At 38.7% G+C, this 18388-nt stretch overlaps 1 protein-coding gene across 1 annotated transcript; it reads right to left on the reverse strand.

The window, feature by feature from the left end:
• Nucleotides 1–758: 758 nt before the first annotated feature.
• Nucleotides 759–3622, reverse strand: irx4b (iroquois homeobox 4b). The gene is made up of 6 exons (XM_042011533.1): nucleotides 3578–3622; nucleotides 3217–3390; nucleotides 2974–3083; nucleotides 2604–2760; nucleotides 2303–2456; nucleotides 759–2216 (listed from the first exon to the last, which is right to left on the reverse strand). The coding sequence occupies exons 1-6, from the start codon at nucleotides 3620–3622 to the stop codon at nucleotides 1633–1635; spliced, it is 1224 nt and encodes a 407-aa protein (XP_041867467.1). The 3' UTR covers nucleotides 759–1632.
• Between the last annotated feature and the right edge of the window lie 14766 nt (nucleotides 3623–18388).

Consider the following 18388-nt stretch of genomic DNA (forward strand, 5'->3'; position numbering starts at 1 on the left):
CTTATTTATGAGGCAGAAACAGAATGAAATTCTCGGTTGAATTCATCCTGAATTATTTAATCTGAAATGGTTAATTCCATACAAAGCCCAGGCAGATCCCTCCTCTGTTCTGATAAATACTTTATAACTGTTCCTAAATCAAAAAACAGGAGCAGGAGAGCGATGGGGGGGTTGAAAAAAAGGAAAAAAACTACTGTTTCTTATTGTGCTTCTGTTTAGAAAGTGTTGGTTTAAATGTTTTCTGGGTTAATTTGAGATGTTTTTTTTTTTTGTAAAATTTCAAGTTGATGTAAATCAGTTTCTAAATAAATATTTATACCTAATCATGCCTTTTTTCTCTGTTTATTTCAGTTCTATCTGTTATTGTTGCCTGAATGAAAGGGAAAAATCACCTAATGGATAAAGGTGTGACACTTCAAATCACCTAAGAGCCTCTACGTAGCATTTTGCTCGTTGCGAATTTTCTTGCTGTCCAAGGTTGACAAAGTCAAAAGCTGCCTAATGAAAAGGGACGCATCGCTGATTGCAGCTATATCTGGAGCCGAGGTGGAAGTGGCATCGATTTAACAATTTAGCAGCACCCTCCTCTGTGTGTTTCCATTAGTCACGGCTGAATACCACCCACTTTCCCCCTTTCACTCCCTCCAAACACACACAAACACTCTCTCACACACACATATCCAAAGCTGCAGAGGTATATTCCGCTGCTCCTGAAAGGAATTCATATCAGCTAAAAGTGACTCCACAACAGATTCCAGAAGAGTGGATGTCTAATATGAGGGCACACTCAGAGAACGTTACCATGTTACAGAATACATGTTTTATTTTTGATTTTTTTGTGACTCAGTGCATGTGCAGGCCGTAGTGCAAAGTGTACGACAGTGTCTATTTTTTGAAAGTGTGTAAACTGTACAACCTCGCTGCAGGAAAGTGTGTGTGGTGACAGCTGCTTTGCTTGAAGACGTCCGATCATCACTGAAGTTTGAGAGTCCAGAAGTTGCTGGAGAGCTAGGGAATATCAAATTGCCAAAACAGGATCATAAATCGCTAACTGGCCGTTCGCTAAAGCCCCAATTTAAATGATAGTTTATAAGAAGATGATATACATTACAAGTGAAATGGGGACATTTCATTTAAAGAGAGGGAAGAATGCAAGATGAGATTCATGTTTGCTTTGGGTGAATACGAGTTTGATTTGTTTGGACTATATCTTGCTTCTGGTGTGGTGGAGGGATATGGTTGAGACTGAAGAATACACCCTGATTGTTTACGTAGAAGAAGAGTGCATTCTTCAGTCTCAACTATATCACTCTGCCTCCTCTCCACCACACCAGTAGCAAGATATAGTCCAAACAAATGAAACTTGTGTTCACCCAAAGCAAACATGAATCTAATCTTACAATAGTTTGGAAGTTAAGCTACTGTGTATACCAAGAGTTTGGAGGATTTCTTTTGTTTGTGTCATGAAAGATGAAATAGAGCTGGATCACTCCACTCCAGTCAGTTGGACTTTGTGTTCTAGACGACCTTGTGGGGTGTTTCAGCGAGCGATCAGTTGATCATGTCACACAAAACAAAACTTTTCTTTTCTGTCTAGAAATCAAACGTTCCCCCTGATGACGTGTTTGTGGACTACAAAGATGACGGGGACTGAACCAGTTCAAAGGATTGTGCAGGTGTCCTGCTGTCCATCATGGCATCGTTTAAGCCTTTCCACACCTCAGCTGGTTTAGGCTGCTGGAACGGAGGGCCGTGGAAAACGCCATCCACCCATTCTCTGAGCGTGGCGACGGGCGATTCCTGTTGCCTGTCTGCCTTGGTGAGGGCCATACTTGCTGGGTAGCCGGGAGACGAGGAACTGCTTGACGACAGCATACAAGCTGGGTAGTCTGGCTGCAAGCTGCCTTCCAGAGACACGGCCGTGTTTGCTATGGACCAGATTTTCGGCTTGGTGTCTCTGCTTCGAAGGTCTGGAGCAGTATAGAAGGAGTTGTTTTGGTGTTGGACCGGTGTAAGTTTGGGGCAGTCTGGGGACAGTCTCTCCTTTGCCTGAAGCAGATCTGAGTGGTGCAAGAGACTTCCATGTGGGAGGTCTGTGTTTGGGTTTCCTTCTTTGTCCTTAGGTAGAAATCGTGGCTTGGGTTCGCTGTCAGAAGCATCAGATTCTAGCAAGTCAAAATCCTCCATATCGCTCTGTAGATCTGCACACTGTCGGTCTGCAACAATGAACCATTCAGACAGCCATGTCACAAACCATGAACAGAGGAAAACAAGCCAAAAGAGTGGCTTAGACCTTACTTACCAGGAAGGTCTGTGTCACTTTTAAGCGTCTTCTCAGTTTCATCACTGTCATCTTCACAGCCTCGATCTTCAGAGCTTTTACAAGCCCGCGGCGACCAAGTTACCTTGTTTTCCTTTTTCAGTCTCCTGCGTGCATTGGCAAACCATGTAGACACCTGAAGGAGGGAAGGAGAGACAGAGCAAAGGATTCAGAGAGAAACCAAAAAAAAAAAAAAAAAAAAAAAAAAAAAGAAAAATAACACAAATAAAATAGGAAGAAAGTCATTCTAACAAAAAATTTGAGATACATTGGAAAAACCCACCTGTGTAAGGGTCATCCTAGTGATGATTGCAAGCATTATCTTCTCTCCCTTGGTTGGGTAGGGGTTCTTTTGGTGCTCCTGCAGCCAGGCCTTTAGTGTGCTGGTGGTCTCTCTGGTGGCATTTTTACGACGTGATGAACTGTCTGAGCAGGAATACCTGACCAGGATGAGGTCAGATGGGGAAAGAAAACAATAAAATAAATAAATAAAAAAAAATTATTTCAAATATTAACTAGAAAAGTATAAGAAAACAATGTCTTAAAGAGATATTAGACTAGAAATGCCAACACCTAACAAATATTAGGTACCTAGAAAATTGATAGGACACCCTGGGAATATTTCTCATCCGTACTTACCCATATTGACTTACCCATATCTATCATAAGGATATTGTCCAAATGTGTATTCATAAGGATAATAGGCAGGTGTCTGAGAAGCCCCCAAGTGTGCAGAAGCACTTTCTTTAGCATCTAGTGGCCCCTAAAAATATAAAGAATTAATATCTACAAATCCATTGCTCTCATTTTCCTGTTATTACAGACCAGTTAAGTACAGTTTACAGAATATTAGTCTGAAAAGTGAGAATAAACTGGAAATAAATCATCACACTTACTCTGGAATAAAGAGCGGTGGCGTCACCGGCGCAGGCATTGTAATAACTTTGACTCTTTGAATAAGGGCCGCTGTAGACCCCGATTCCAGCTCCAGGAGTGAGCTGGTGGCCCGGCGTGCGCAGCACCGGGTGGGACGGGGGAGTTCCCGTCAGAGAGCTGGGGGGCATCAGAAACTGTGGAGAAATTAAAGGGAAGGAAGTGCATCATAATTTTACTTCAAGATATTTTCACTGAAACAAAGAAAATTCTGAATTATTTCTTTATACAAATTAGGAAAAATTGAAGTAAACGGGAAGAAAACTGTTTGTGAGTTTATCCAACAAACATCTGGTTGGATTTTTGACTAATTACAAGTACTACCTGTGGTGTGGAGGAGTAGGAGTATCCCAGTGGAGAGTAAGCCATGGTTTAAAGAAGATCAACGAGCCCGAAGCAGGAGTGGAAGCGCGTGGCAAAATTTAACAGCATCCGTGCCAAAAATCAGATCTCTCCCTTTGGCACAAGTTCAGAACCAGTTCTCACTTTTAAACATCACAAAATCGTCTACCACCGTGTCCAAACGAGAGCGTGCAGACGTTTACGCATCGCTTTCATCGCAAAAAAAACAAAAAAACAAAAAACAAAAAACAAAACAAAAAGGAACCTTGAAAGAGTTACTTTTGGAATCGCAGCTCGCCCTCAATCACGCAGCTGCTGCAGTTTCTCTACAATTTCTCCGCTACTGTCCAAGCCCAAAGCAAGATTGCGCGTTATGTGCGTGTGTGCCTGATCTAACCATGCATCTCTCTGGGATGCGCTCTTTGGTTTTAAAGCGCGTCTCTCTGACGTCAGATCGGAGTCAGCGCGTGCAGCCCCGGTGTTAACATCAAGATGAAGAAACTCACCTAATTAATTCTCCACCCAGTTTCCTTCTGGGCGCATATCCAAGAGCACAGCTCTGCGCTGCGCAAGTACAATCCCCCTGCTCCAAAACGTCTCCAAGCGTAAGGAGAATGCAAACAAATCTCTAAATAAACACACACAGATCCCTGTATGCGCGCGTGCACACAGTACACACTCCACTGTAAAGAGTATGGCCGTAAGGTGCGGTGGGATGGATGGAGGAGGGGTTGGATCAGGGACGTGACGCGCTGACACCACATTGACATAAGATGATTGATGACTACAACCTGATATTAGCATAATCGTTTTGCCCTGTAGTTTAGATAACTTGTCACCACGGAGAAATCTCGCTGTCACCCACATATTCATGAGTGGGGATATTTCAGGTCTCCCCCAAGCAAATTAATCAAACAATAAACACTTCCGTGCATTCCCTTGAGTAAGCACCTTTAGCAGCTGAATGGCTTGTCATGTTTTTAATGAAGTCTTAAGCTGCCCCGACCAAGTGGAAACACTTCCCTTTCTTCAAACTACCTACAGATTTTAAGTTTTTTATTTATTTCTTTTTGTTAACGGATAAGAAATACAATGGCAAATGTCGAAAAAAATACAAGGAAAGTGAAATATTTACACATAATTCTGCCTAAAAAAATGACAAAACTGAAACATTTCAAGGGCAGAATGAATAAAGATGACACAGAAGAATGAGAATTGTATTTTAGCTTTCTTTTGCATATAAGGAAAATATTGTCAATGCCTCCATTTTTCTGACGTCGGAACAATCACGCTTTACTAAGCTTGATCAGACCACAGAGATGTCTGTAAGAAACACCTAGAAATTCCTATTACAAGCTGAGAGTCCAGGCATGTGATATGTGATATGAGTGCAACACCTTCATGTTTAAGGGTGACAAGATGAATCATGGGAAAAGGCAGAAAAAGAAACAAAAATAAAACTAAATTTTAATCAGGATTTGGCTCCATTTCACTTTCTATAAATAAGCCCAAAACAGTAGCCTGAACACAAGCATCTGCGCTCCCTAAATGTCTTTATGCTTCATAATCTCATTAAATGGCCAAGTTTAAACTATTAATTTACAATTATGTTGTGAAGGTAGAAGTTTTGTGGGATGGAGTGTATCAGTAGATCCTTGGTCCTTTTAACTTTCCTTGGTCTTGCTTTTACCCTCTGTGTTGTGTGTGTGTTTGATGGGAAGGGGTGGGGGGTGGGCTTGCTGCTCTTGGGTTGGGGTTATGTGGGGGATTTTACTCTCTGTAAAGCACCTTGAGTTGCTATTTTTCTGTATGAAATGGTGCTATATAAATAAAGTTTGATTTGATTTGATTAGATCTATTTTTAGAGACAAATTATTTTCCTTTTCATTTTAAAGCTGGTTAAAATCTATAAGGTGAAGTGTTTGTGGCATGCTTTAATTAATAAATAAATAATAATAATAATAATAATAATAATAAACAGTTCAAGAGCTTCTTTTTCCTCCAATAATTTTCATCTATATTCATTGCCAGCCCATGCTTTTATGGGTTCCTAAGTTCAGTTTGATTTGCTTTATTTAGTATTTGGCATTGTGATATCATTTTGCCGATTAAACATTAAAAAAGTTGTAAATTCAAAAAAATAGTTTGCCATTAATTTGCACTTTTAGATATTTAGAGTGATGTATGAGTGTGGCATACTGAACTTATTTGAACAAAACATCAGCAGACAAGACACATTTATAGTAAACAAGTTAACCAATTTAACCCTCTAAAGCCTGACACAAGAAATAATGAGCAGAAAATTCTCTCTTTTTTTTCCTTATCCAATGTCTTTATTTGCCCATGTAAAGAAATGTAAAAACAAGAGAAAAACATAAACAAAATAATTTGCAATTATTTGCATGCATTCAATTTATTACTGTCAGAATTAGTGTAGTGCCAAAGGTATCCACCAGGGGGCAGAAGACAAATATTTAATTGTGTGCAACAGGGTTAGAGCAAAAAAAAACAAAAAATCTCAGAAACTGTAAGTATCAAATATGATACAGAGTGCATTATAGGATTAATTAAAACAAAACATGCAATACTCCACTACTAATTAGCTTAAACGTAGCCGTAAGTCACGTGACTTCTTATTGGTGTGTTTTTGTGTGTTTTCTGATTTTTTTTTAATTCTTCAATTATATATTTGGATTTGGTAATACTCTGAATTCAAATCTGGCTGTTGTAGAGTGTCAGCGATCCACTCAAAATCAAAATTTAATATATCATGTTTGCTATTTTGCATATTTTGCTATTTAGTTTTTTTTTTTAAGGCCATTTATATCTACTTGCCGTGGCAGCTGCCATATTTGTGCCACCATTTTTACTGTGTCTCTGAACAGAAATACAAACAACTGTGTGTGTGTGTGAAGTAAGAACCCCCTGACCTTTTAAACTGCAGTACAAGCTTTGTTTGATAGGTGCTAGAGCAGAATTTGGGATAAGTAACACTTTAAAAGGCACATAGAAGACGAAAATACACATGTTCACAATTTTGGAGTAGTTGTAGTGAAGTCATTGCTGCACCTGAGGCCACTGGATCTATTCGCAGATGAAAACATGATTGTATCTAGAAGAATTTTGGCCACAGACAGCCACCATCCATTCAGAAATTTCAGTGTCCATCTGTGTTTAATTATTTTCTACCAAAAACTAATGGAGAAAACTTAAAACTAGGAGAACAAGTTGTATAATTTAACATGGACTACGGTATGATGCAGGGTTTGGTTTCACCGGCAAGCTGTTCATGGTCACATGAACACAGAGTTGCGACTGCCCATGAGGAGATAAGGATAATTTGCCATTAGAGTGCTTCTAGTTTAAGGGTATATCACATTTTTCTGTCACTGACCTTTGATTTTGTTACACTCTGCACCATTAATGTGAGTCCATTAACCGTGTTTGAGTTGGCGATACCGGTAGAAATTTTAAATAATCGGTCCATATTTAAATGTCTTAGTTTTAAAGTCTAAAAATATTTGGTTATCCACCAACAAAGTTCTGTAACTACTTGCTTTTCACACTGAATAAACCTTCTATCATTTGTAACCTGTTTAATGTTTGGATCATAAATCTGCCACTTTTTAGTTTAGTTTAGTTTAGTTTTATTTACTCCTTACCTTTAACACCTTCATTCAGTGTTTAAAGATCTTATCTTAGGGTTGGCTGACCTAGTTTTCCGGTTAAGGTTAGAAATTAAAACTATATTTTAGGGTCGAGAAAGATCGTGATTTGGGCAAAAAAACATTCTTTAAAAAAAACAAACTTTAGGCTGCAAGATGCCACTTTGTCACATGCCTAATCCCAGACTCGCCTATGAGATGAAACTCTTTAGACACGTCATGATCATGCTTGTGTACATGTTTTCTGGTTTTCAGTCAGATCCACCATGCATCCACAGCTTTTAGCTCCAATAAATCTGAAAAGAAATGCTTTAAAATTTTAGTCTTCAGGGGAGAATTTGTAATCAAGAAAGCCTCTTATTTGTTTATTTGTTTATTTAAAAAGTCAATGGTGCAACCATCAGAGGACAAAACTTACACTGTCAATAAGACAACATGTCAGAGGCAGAGGTAGTTTGGGGAAATGCTGGTTATCTCCTGGAATGATTCAGCCAGAAACAAAACCATCATCTCAGGATGGAAATGAAAGTGGATGAGCACTGATGTTCTCCATCGCTTCTGGCCGAATGTTAACATGGAGGTAGAATTATTCCCAGTTTAAACAACTTTAAACAGTTCACATGTTCTTTATTAAGCATGTACCTCACATGACTGCTGTATTGGTGCTATTTTCAAATGTGATAGATGCTATTGGACTATTGATCACTGAATCGATGTATTGATGTATTGTTACACTTCTGCTAGTGCACAGGATACTCTGGTCATGTTAGACAATCAAACATCTGCAAATCTTTGTAACCTATCATGCACAGGTTTAAGAAGAAGATCTAAAGAGGAAGAGCATGTGGGCAGGTTCTTCATGGTCAGCTTTACAACCCAACAAGCTTGGTTTATTTTAAATGCTAATACTGATCCTGTACGGTCACAGTGTTATTTTCTCAGTAGTGACTGATACTGTTTGGGATGAAGATTACAATAAGTCCAGCTCACCTCTAGAATTAGCAAAGTGAGCAGTGCAGTGAGCAAAATGAAGTTAAGAACCAAGAGGAAACCAAAACGGTTCTTCATCTTTCATAAAGTTAGAAAGATTAAAGCCTTTTCATTGCTAGAAATTATTTTTGTCTCTTCCAATCAATGAAATAAAGAAATGTCATGTAAAATCTCTGAGAAGTTATACAGCAACAGAAAATGGATGAAAACAATAGAAAAGTAATCTAATAACCTTTTATATGCATTACAAAACAACATGCAAAAGTGGATGTGGACCAGAGTTAAAGCCTAAAGAGGCAAACTTGGGGAGCTGAAGAAATCGTTAATAGTCAGGGGATCTGAAATGGAGCGGGGGGGATGTGGTGAGGTAAAAGGACAAAATATTCCCAGTGCACCCAAAGTAACACTGGAACAACAGAGCTGCATCACCAGAAAGCATCTCAGTCCCCACCAGGGAGAAAGCATCTGTGTACCGGTGCTTGATTGACATTCCATTTGTCCCGTGAAAGGTGCTCATATAGCGAACATGGCCTAACTGTCTTCCCCTCATCTGTGCTCAAAGCTTGGAAATGAAGTTATCTCCCTGTGCTGGCGTCGCACATATTCACACAAAACATATGTCACTCAAAGAAAATGGCAATTTGTTTAACCGCTGACAATGAACACGACTGAGTTTAATCTGGGTTTGGTGTAGTTTATGGGGAAATAACTTGTGAGCTAGATGGGAGTGAACAGACTAGAGTGGAGTTTGAATTTTGTTACCTTCTTTCCGGATATCTCACACAGAAGAAATACAAAGCATGCATTGCACACAGAGGTGCATAGATAATGCTATTTTCCTCTTTTTGAATATTCAATGCACTACTTATATATTAAAATATGGCCTGTTTATAAATTTATAGCATTCCTCTAGTATTTATTTCTTAAGGCTCTGCGTTCGTTAGACCGTGATTATATCTTTCTGATCTCACTCCCCTCACATCAATCATTCATTTAAGATGCTCCGCAGGAAAAAAAAGAAAAAAGAAAAAAAAAAGAAAGGAAACACATTCTTTATTTCCTCCTTCCTGCATCCAGCTCCAGCTATTATGCAGTAGGTGGAGCATGGGGGTTAATGATAGAAGCGTGTTAATGTGAGAAGAGGAGGAGGGCTAAGTAACACAGAAAGTGTTTGGAAGAAGAGGCCAAACAACTCCAATTACAAATTCTTTCAATCACACTGCGTTGCATTTAAGCATTTTCTACCTTTAGCCTGAAATCTATGCAATTTTAATCTGTTTAACATGTAGATGCTTTTTAAGCCTTCCGCTCGGTTTTGGCTATTTCACCTTGGAAATGCGGTAGTGCTGAAGGGAATGCCTTTTAGAAACTGGAGTGAGTGCGTGACTTTATTGTTTATTATTGGCTGTTTTTGTGTTTGTTTTCTTTTAGTTTGTTTTTTTTAAGTAGTATGTATTTAGAGCAAAGTGTTGACAAGTTTAACCAAAGAGAAAAACTGTAATTAGTTCATTTTATAATGAAGATCACTTGACTAGTCATTATTTGTTTTTAGCTGAAATTTGGACACTTTAAACAAACAAATTTGGACACTTTGTTAGATACAATTCAGTACAGTTCAGTTAGGTTCAATTGCTTGTCAGCATAAATAGCTAACTGGCCAATCACATGGCAGCAGCTCAATGCATGCAGACATGGTGAAGAAACTTCGCATCAGAATGAGGAAAAAAGAGGATTGAAGTGACTTTGAACATGGCACGGGCTGGTTTGATTATTTTAGAAACTGGGAATTTCACACAAAATCATCTTTGTGGTTTATAGAGAATCTGAAAAATAAAAAATATCCGTTGAGCAGCAGTTGTCTGGACTAAAATGCCTTAGTCAGAGGTCAGAGGAGACTGGACAGACTGGTTGGAGATGATAGAAAGGCTTGTTACAACCAAGGTATGTAGAATACCATCTTTGAATGCACAACACATCCAGTCTTGAAGCAGATGGGCTACAGCAGTAGACCATACCATGTGTCAGATAAGAACAGGAAACTGAGCCTACAATTCACACAGACTCACACAGACTAGAAGATGGAAAAACATTCCCTGGTCTGTTGAGTCTCCATTTCATCTGCAACATTCAGGTGGTAGGGTCAGAATTTGGCATAAACAACATGAAAACATGGATCCATCCTGCCTTGTATCAACAATTCAGGCTGCTGGTGGCATAATGGTGTGAGAGATATTTTCTTGGCACACTTTGAGCCCCTTAGATCCAACTGAGCATCATTTAACCACCACAGCCAACCTGAGTATTGTTGCTGACCATGTCCATCCCTTTATGCCCACATAAAGCATCTTCTGATGCTACTTCCAGCAGGATAATGCACCATGTCACAAAGCTCAAATCATCTCCAACTGGTTTCTTGAACATGAGTTACTGCACTCCAATGGCCTCCACAGTCACCAGATCTCAGTCCAACAGAGCAGCTTTGGGATGTGGAGGAACGGAAGATTCTCATTATGGATGTGCAGTCGACAAATCTGCAGCAAAACCTCTGAGGAATGTTTTTCCAACACCTTGTTGAAGCTTTGCCAGAAAGAATTAAAGCAGTTCTGAAAGCGAAAAGGAGCCAAACATTAATATCTAAGGTGTTTAAAACCTAAAGTGATCAGAAATTAGGGATGTGTCTGAAGTGAAATAGTCTAAGGATTAAATAAACAGTGTTTTACTGCTGGCTGCTTGTAGTTACATTTTTCAAGAATGCGACACAACTTGCATATCATGCATGTTATTTTTGGCTTGGAACAATGACTTTATGGAGTATCTTCTGCAGGAATGACAACTACAGTACTCCAGACTTGTAAAGTGATATCATGATATCTACATTCAAATACCATACTGCCAGGAGCATATTTCATGTATCATTTTTTTCTTCTGATTTTACAGCTTTAAAAAGATGGTAAATGATTAAGGTAAAAAATCAGGTCAGGTTGTCAGACCCAAGACTACATACCATAAAATGACAATTAGCGTGCATGACTTGGCGTGTTACTGGTGTGCTATGCTGAACTCCAAGCAGTTATAACACTGATCACTACTGATCTTGAGGAAAGTGACATTTAGAAATATATATTTAGTTTCTCTTTCCTCTTTAAGAATTGATGGTATACTGTGTAGATTTTAAAACGATGAACACTTTAATCCATGGTGCACAATGGTTTTCTAATGTGTAAGATAAATAGAAAAACTGAGATACAACATGTCAACAAACTGGTTTTAGGTGCATGGAGTGACAGAGGGAGGCTGTTTTCAGCCTTTGAGTTCAGCTAGGCTCACCAGCTGACCGAGAAAATCCCTCATTTGGTATTTATGTAAAACAGGAATGTTCTTTTTCATTCAACATGAAATCTAACTTAATGTTTTTTCTGATGTCTTCAGACAAGTGCCATTTATATGCCCTTATGCTGTCACATTGTATTGAAAAGTGGTCAGGAGATAGTATAATGGTTTGTGCTGGTTTTGCTACGTCTTGGCCCTAAGTCTTAATATTGACAACTGTACATTTATAATTTTTGTTTGTTTGGAGTTTGTTGGAACCTTTCAGCACAAGTAGACTCCAAAAACATAAAAAACATAAATAAAAAAATAAAATAAAAAAGTTGGAAGGGAGGTTAAAAAAAGAGTTGATAGAATACATGAGTAAATAATTACTGGATTTTCTGGTGGCAGGTGAGGGTGTCAGGATTGGGTATAAAAGTAGCATTTATTCATTGCTTGTTTTTTCAAGCAATGCCTCATTACTCTCTGCCAAACTCCAACAGAAAATCATTCACTGAAAAAAGAAAAGAATGTATCTAATCTAAGACAGCGAAACCAACCAGAAGCAAACTGAAGGTGCAAAAATAAGACTGACAGACATCAAGGAGATACAGTCACAAACTAAGACAAAACTCTGGCATTGAACAAATAAAACTGCAGAGTATTCATACTGAGGGAGCTAGTAACAAAAGGCAGGTGTGATGATTGTCTGACAAAATCCAGGTGTGCAAGCAGAGCAGAAATTCAGCACTGGAAGCGTCAGCACCTCATTGGTCAGAAACTAACCATGTCCTGGAGAAATGCAGGTCTGTGCTCAGCCGTATCTGGGATTGAAAACTCCTGATTCTTGCTGTTCTACTGTCAGGAGCGAATCCCTAATGTGATTCGAACGGTCTGCACTCTGTCGAGAGACCAGAAGTGTTTAATTCCAGATACTTCTGCACACATGCCTGCCTGCATTAGAAACATGGTTTGTTTCTGACTGTGAACCAGGATTTCATGTTCCTAGATACAGACATTTGGACACATTTCCATCTGGTGCAAACTAAGAAAATCCAAGGAACAGTCTGAACGTAATACACATTATAAAACAAAACAGGAAACAGAACATAGAGTTAAAGTTTTGCACAGGAATTGTGGAAAACCCACAGACTACGTCTGGGGAAATATCAGCATGTAATGGTAAAGGCCATACTGGACACTGGGCTCAGGAGAAACCTGGAAAAAATTTTCACTCATATGTGTGAGCGTGTCATTGCTACCAAAAATGTGACGCCCTTTCCTGGAAAGTAAGTAATTATTTCAGTGGGACAAATCCAGTGTTCATTCTTCATGAGTTTCATTGACATTGCTTGGCTTTGCTGCGGTTGTTTATCTTTGTTGATTTTAGGATTTTTTTTATATATATTCTCAATCAATGAAAGCAAAAGATTAAATTCTGCCACTTCCTGGGTTGCCATGAGTTTCTTTAAAGGAATATGGCTACATGTTAGAAAACTATATTTTCAGTACACTGGCTGGCTACATCTGCCAAAAGTAATATCTTAACACAAACTTTTATTGGCTGTAGTTTATATATATATATATATATATTTATATATAGCTTTACATATAGGTTTCATGGTGCACTGAGGTCCATGACTCATTCCCTCCTGGACATTTTTAGATCCAGGTTAAAAGGTTGAGGTGAAAAACCTTTTCATTTGTGACTCATAATCTCTCAAACTTTTTACATCAGAGCAACTCAGACCTTCAATCATTTTAAAATCTTTTCAGTGGCTTGTTTTGTTTTGAATTGCAAACTTTGCTTTTATTTATTTTATTCATTTATTTATTTATTTATTTTTACATCATATTTGAAGATTTACTGCTCATTCTAAGTTGCCTATATATTGTTTTTGCAGCTTGTTAAGGACTTTTGTCAACTGCAGTTGTTTTAAATGTGCTGTTGAAATAAACTTGACTTGATTTAGGTGTAAAAGGGAGAGTGCTTGTTTCTCTTTGTAATCTGTCCAGGATATACCATGCCTTCACAGCACTTTGCTATCAGTATATTGGAAATTTTAGAAACAAATATTTCCTTTTTATTTTTTTTTACCGAAACTGAAGGACATTTCAGACTCAGTTTTCAACCATCAGATACATCAACATAGAGGTAACTTTTCCACCTTTTGTCCTGCATTTTGAACATAAGGAGAGATGTTGAGACAGAAAGAAAATGGCAGGGGAGAGCGGGCGATAAATGGATAGTGAGGAAAGAAACTAGCCCTCTCGTTTCCACCACAACACACGGCCTGCAAAAGCTCCCTCTTGTTAAGCACAATAGCACCCAGTGAGAACAAGTGTGATCTGATCCACAAACAAGGCTGCCAACACCGAGCAACCTGTCTGACCACTGAGCAGCGGCCATACTTTGCATGCCGCTTCTCTGCTCCTGTCTCATAAGAATCTCATGGAAGATCTGGAGCCGCTGGAACTCTAAGTGGGATACTATAAATGCCTGGACCTTCCTCATCAATGATGTAAGACTCTGGAACAGAGACAAGCTAACCCTCTTAGCCACTGCGCAGCTTGTGTTAGTGAATATGTGTGTGTGTGCGTGAACAGAAACAGATGTGGAAAGCCGAAGAAGCAGAGAGTGGGACAGGTTTAGGCTACAGGCAGCTCTTTAGAGTGTGTACAGTTTGAGTTGAGCCCTGGGAGGCCAGCCGTATTCCTCCCCATCACTTCCACTTCATTACTCCAGGAGCAGACATACATTATTCAGCTCTCCAAGCCTCAGTCCACAGGGACCGATAGAGCCTTTAACAAACACTTTAACCCACCTTAACTCACACAATGATCCAGTCTGTTTATCTGTCCATTTCCTGAATTTGTCTCAATTGATTTCTGTTCACATACATGTCCTCGCTGCTGTGAAAAGACCCCCACCCTTTCATTTAGTAGAGATTTACTTTCTGTTTCTGTTTCCACAGACTTATTGCAAAATTAAGCATGTTTTGTTTATTCAAAATTTTATTTATTTTTTTATTTTATGAATAAACAGCTTAAAAACTTTAATATATAAATTTAACCATTTGAAATAAATTCTGTGAGCTGTAAGAGGACTTCAGATATAGGTTTTACTAAGAATTGAAGTGTATCATGTTATTTTTTAGATTTAAAAAGCCAAAATTGTCCAGAAATCTTACACAAATAATAAGAAAGTCCCAGAAAGTCTAGAAAAAAAATTTAATCACTTTTAAACATATATTATATGAATTAAGCTCACAAATTGGGGGAAGACCATAAAAATAGGGGAATCTGCTCCATTTCTCCCTGAGTTTCAGCTGCTCCAATACTGCTAGAACTCAGGTGCCATCCTCTGGTGTGTTAGCATTACTACAGCTATATTTCTAAGGCAGTGATGATGATGTGTCTGCTTGTGTGTGGTGGTGTTAGCCTGAGGGTGCTTTAAGCTCAGCTTACAGTAGTTATTGACCAGGGTGAAAGGGTCACCCACAATCTGGTGACCAACCACAAGCAACACAGTAGCTCTGCCTGTCTGCACGCATAGTTACACTGAGGTGTGGCTGCAGATTTCATGTTACATCTTTGACTGGACCTCCCAGGAATTAAGGCCACCTACAACTCTTGCCTCAACTTCTTGTGATTTTTGTCTAGATTTGTGGCATTTGCAAGATCGCCCCCCAGCTCCCCCCCCCCCCCCCCAGTCTCCAGACACAAGCTGTTAATCATTATTATATCAATCTTTGTTCTCCAGCAATTGTTTGTTACTTTCCGGACAATACCTAGCCTCCATTTTCCACATCTAGATCTAGACAGCACAGCAGCTTCATGTTCTGTGTGCCATGACAAATCATATATCATCAAATACTGCTTTGCAAATTATTAATCCACACCAAATGCTAAATAACTCATGCTATGGTGTTGACAGAGAAGTTGGATGAGAAAGCGGTCACTTAAGTGCTTCTTTCTTGTGCACTGACGTTCCCCGGAGAGAAACTGGGCAATAATTTCCTCAGATAGCCCCTATGGGAACGAGCCTGCTGGTTTTCTATGTCCACTCCAATCACATCACTAATGGAGAGGCGGGTTAGCATCTGTGACAGTGGGAAACCAGATCTCCACTCCCCCGTTGTGTGTGTGTTTGTGTGTATGTGTGTATTTTGCAGATAAACAGTTGGCAGGTTTCCCCTTTCCATGTGTATGGACATGGACACACACACACACACACACACACACACACACACACACACACACACACACACACACACACACACACACACACACACACACGCACACACACACACACACACACACACATCTGAGGGAAATGCAAGCTGGACAGGGTTAATACACTCCATTAAGCTCTATTACCCTAAATGACTTGGGCAAATGAATGAGGACTCACATTACTCTGCAACTGTTTGTGTGTGTGTGCATTAGAATTATAGTGTGTGCATGCACATGCACACATTTCATGTGTAATTACACTGTGAAGATATGTGACCCATGAGTCATATCTCATTATCCACAAAGTGAAAGACAGCAGAGGGAGGGGTTTCCACTCTCTGTTACGACTGTACTTTGCCTTAAATTTAAGCTTCTTGGATAATTTTAACCCATTTTTAAAACAAACCAATTTCTACCTGGAATTTTTTTGGAACGGGAAGTGTCTTCATTCCGCGTACTGGCAATTATGTTTAACTCTCCAGCTTTTTAAGGCAATATATGCAGAGAATTGCTTTGTGGTAGATGCTAACCTCAGCATGCAAACATGTAACATGTTCATTAATGCTAACATGTTTATTTACTATGTTCATAATGTGTTGGACTTTAACATGCTAGTATGCATTTGTGTGGATACAATCATAGACATATAGACATAGATGCCACATTGATCCCCACTTCGTATGTCAACAGTGTCAGTTTTCAATAGGACTGAACAGAGGACAGGTGCTTGGATCTTCAGTGGTTTTGGGCGTTACAAACCATAACACACTTTTAACATGATCATGATGAATCACTGAGGAACAGCTGTTTTCATCCATTTTCTATACCGCTTATTCTAAATTAGGGTCGTAGAGGAGCTGGAGTATATCCCACCAATTAGTAGGCGAGAGACAGTGTAGACTCTGGACAGGCCATAGGTCTCTCTCAGGGCCAATACAGAAAGACAAACAGCCATTCACATGCACACTCACTTCTAGGGAGAAATTAGAGTGATCATTTACCTAACATACATGTATTTTAACTGTGGGAGAAAGTTGGAGTACCCAGAGAGAACCCACGCAATAATGGAGAATACATACAAACTCCACACAGAAAGACCCCTGTTCGAAACCCCCTCCTCAAGCTGAGGCTCGAACTAGTGAACTTTTTGCTGCGGCTGCCTTCTTGGGTCATGCTAACCACCACACCTCTGTGCACTTGTCTAACATATCATGAATGTTGATATCCTACTGATTATATCCAAGAGCATGTAGTCCCACTTTAGATATAACCTGACAGCATCTGAATGATCCTGGAACCTTTTTAGTACTACAGGATTTACTATAATAACATTTATTATTGTTGGGATGTTTTTCACTGGTACAATGCATTTTTAAAAAACCTTTATTAAGTGGTTGGTTTATGGTCATTTTCATCATGTGATGTTTAAAAAATTACAAGGGGTTTCAAAATACTGTGTAAAATCTACGTTATGTGCAATTGTTATTTAACTATATATGTAAATATTGTTTTGCTTTAACACTTGAATTTGCACATTAGATATCATTAAAATTTTACATAATAATTATTATTGTTTTTTATTGTTTAGGAGTGTTTGTTATGGACTATTTCACCAGTATGAAATAATGGCAGCAGGGAATTATAAAAAATTATTTTTATTATGTTAAGCAGCAGAAAAAAATCTACCACATCTTCTCCTGACTAAAGGTCCATTTATGCCCGGCGCAGAAGATGGATACGCAGATGGATGGACAGTTTCGTCCATCTCCTGCATCCGTTAAGCACATAATTTGGTCAGTTTTCATGGAGCTTAGCTATCCATCGCTTGACACAGAAAATGGAGCAACACCATCAGAAATTGTGGGGGCAGTGCTGAACACAATAGCTGACATGCAACCAGCAAAACGATGTATGACAACGTTTGACACGGACATTTCTATTTACGTAGGTAAGGTAGCATAAATGGGCCTTAACACCTTTTTTTTAACCATCATTTTTACAGTAATTTTTCCCACCCATCATGTTTTTAACTTGCTTTAATCCCAGTAAACACTATTGATCATCTTTAGTAATCATTGATTAACAATTGCGCTAGATTTTCAAAGTTTTTTCCACCATAAATCAAATGTTAAAACCCAGTCAGCCAAAAATTTACAAATGATTAATATTTAGTCCAGTTTTAACACAACAAAGTATTTGACCTTCCTATATACAGGCTGTGCAGAATTATTAGGCAAGTTGTATTTTTGAGGATTAATTTTATTATAGAACACCAACTATGTTCGCAATGAACACAAAAGACTCATAAATATCAAAGCTGAATATTTTTGAAAGTTGGAGTGGGGCTCTTTTTAGTTTTAGTATCTCAGGAGGATATTTCTGTGTGTGCAGGTGACTATTACTGTACATAATTATTAGGCAACTTAACAAAAACCAAATATATACCCATTTCACTTATTTATTTTCACCAGGGACACCAATATAACAACTCAAAATTTACAAATATACATTTCTGGCATTCAAAAAAAACAAAACAAAAATAAATCAGTGACCAATATAACCACCTTTCTTTGCGAGGACACTCAAAAAGCCT

The sequence above is a fragment of the Melanotaenia boesemani genome, chromosome 17, assembly GCF_017639745.1.
Source record: "Melanotaenia boesemani isolate fMelBoe1 chromosome 17, fMelBoe1.pri, whole genome shotgun sequence".
Classification (NCBI taxonomy): Eukaryota; Metazoa; Chordata; class Actinopteri; order Atheriniformes; family Melanotaeniidae; genus Melanotaenia; species Melanotaenia boesemani.

Excerpts from the sequence above, each read along its gene's own strand:
- irx4b (XM_042011533.1), bottom strand. The coding sequence starts at position 3,622 with ATGGCTTACTCTCCACTGGGATACTCCTACTCCTCCACACCACAG. Across the intron at positions 3,084-3,216 it reads CCACCGCTCTTTATTCCAGA|GGGCCACTAGATGCTAAAGA; the intron begins GTAAGTGTGATG and ends TTATATTTTTAG. Across the intron at positions 2,761-2,973 it reads TATCCTTATGATAGATATGG|GTATTCCTGCTCAGACAGTT; the intron begins GTAAGTCAATAT and ends CATCCTGGTCAG.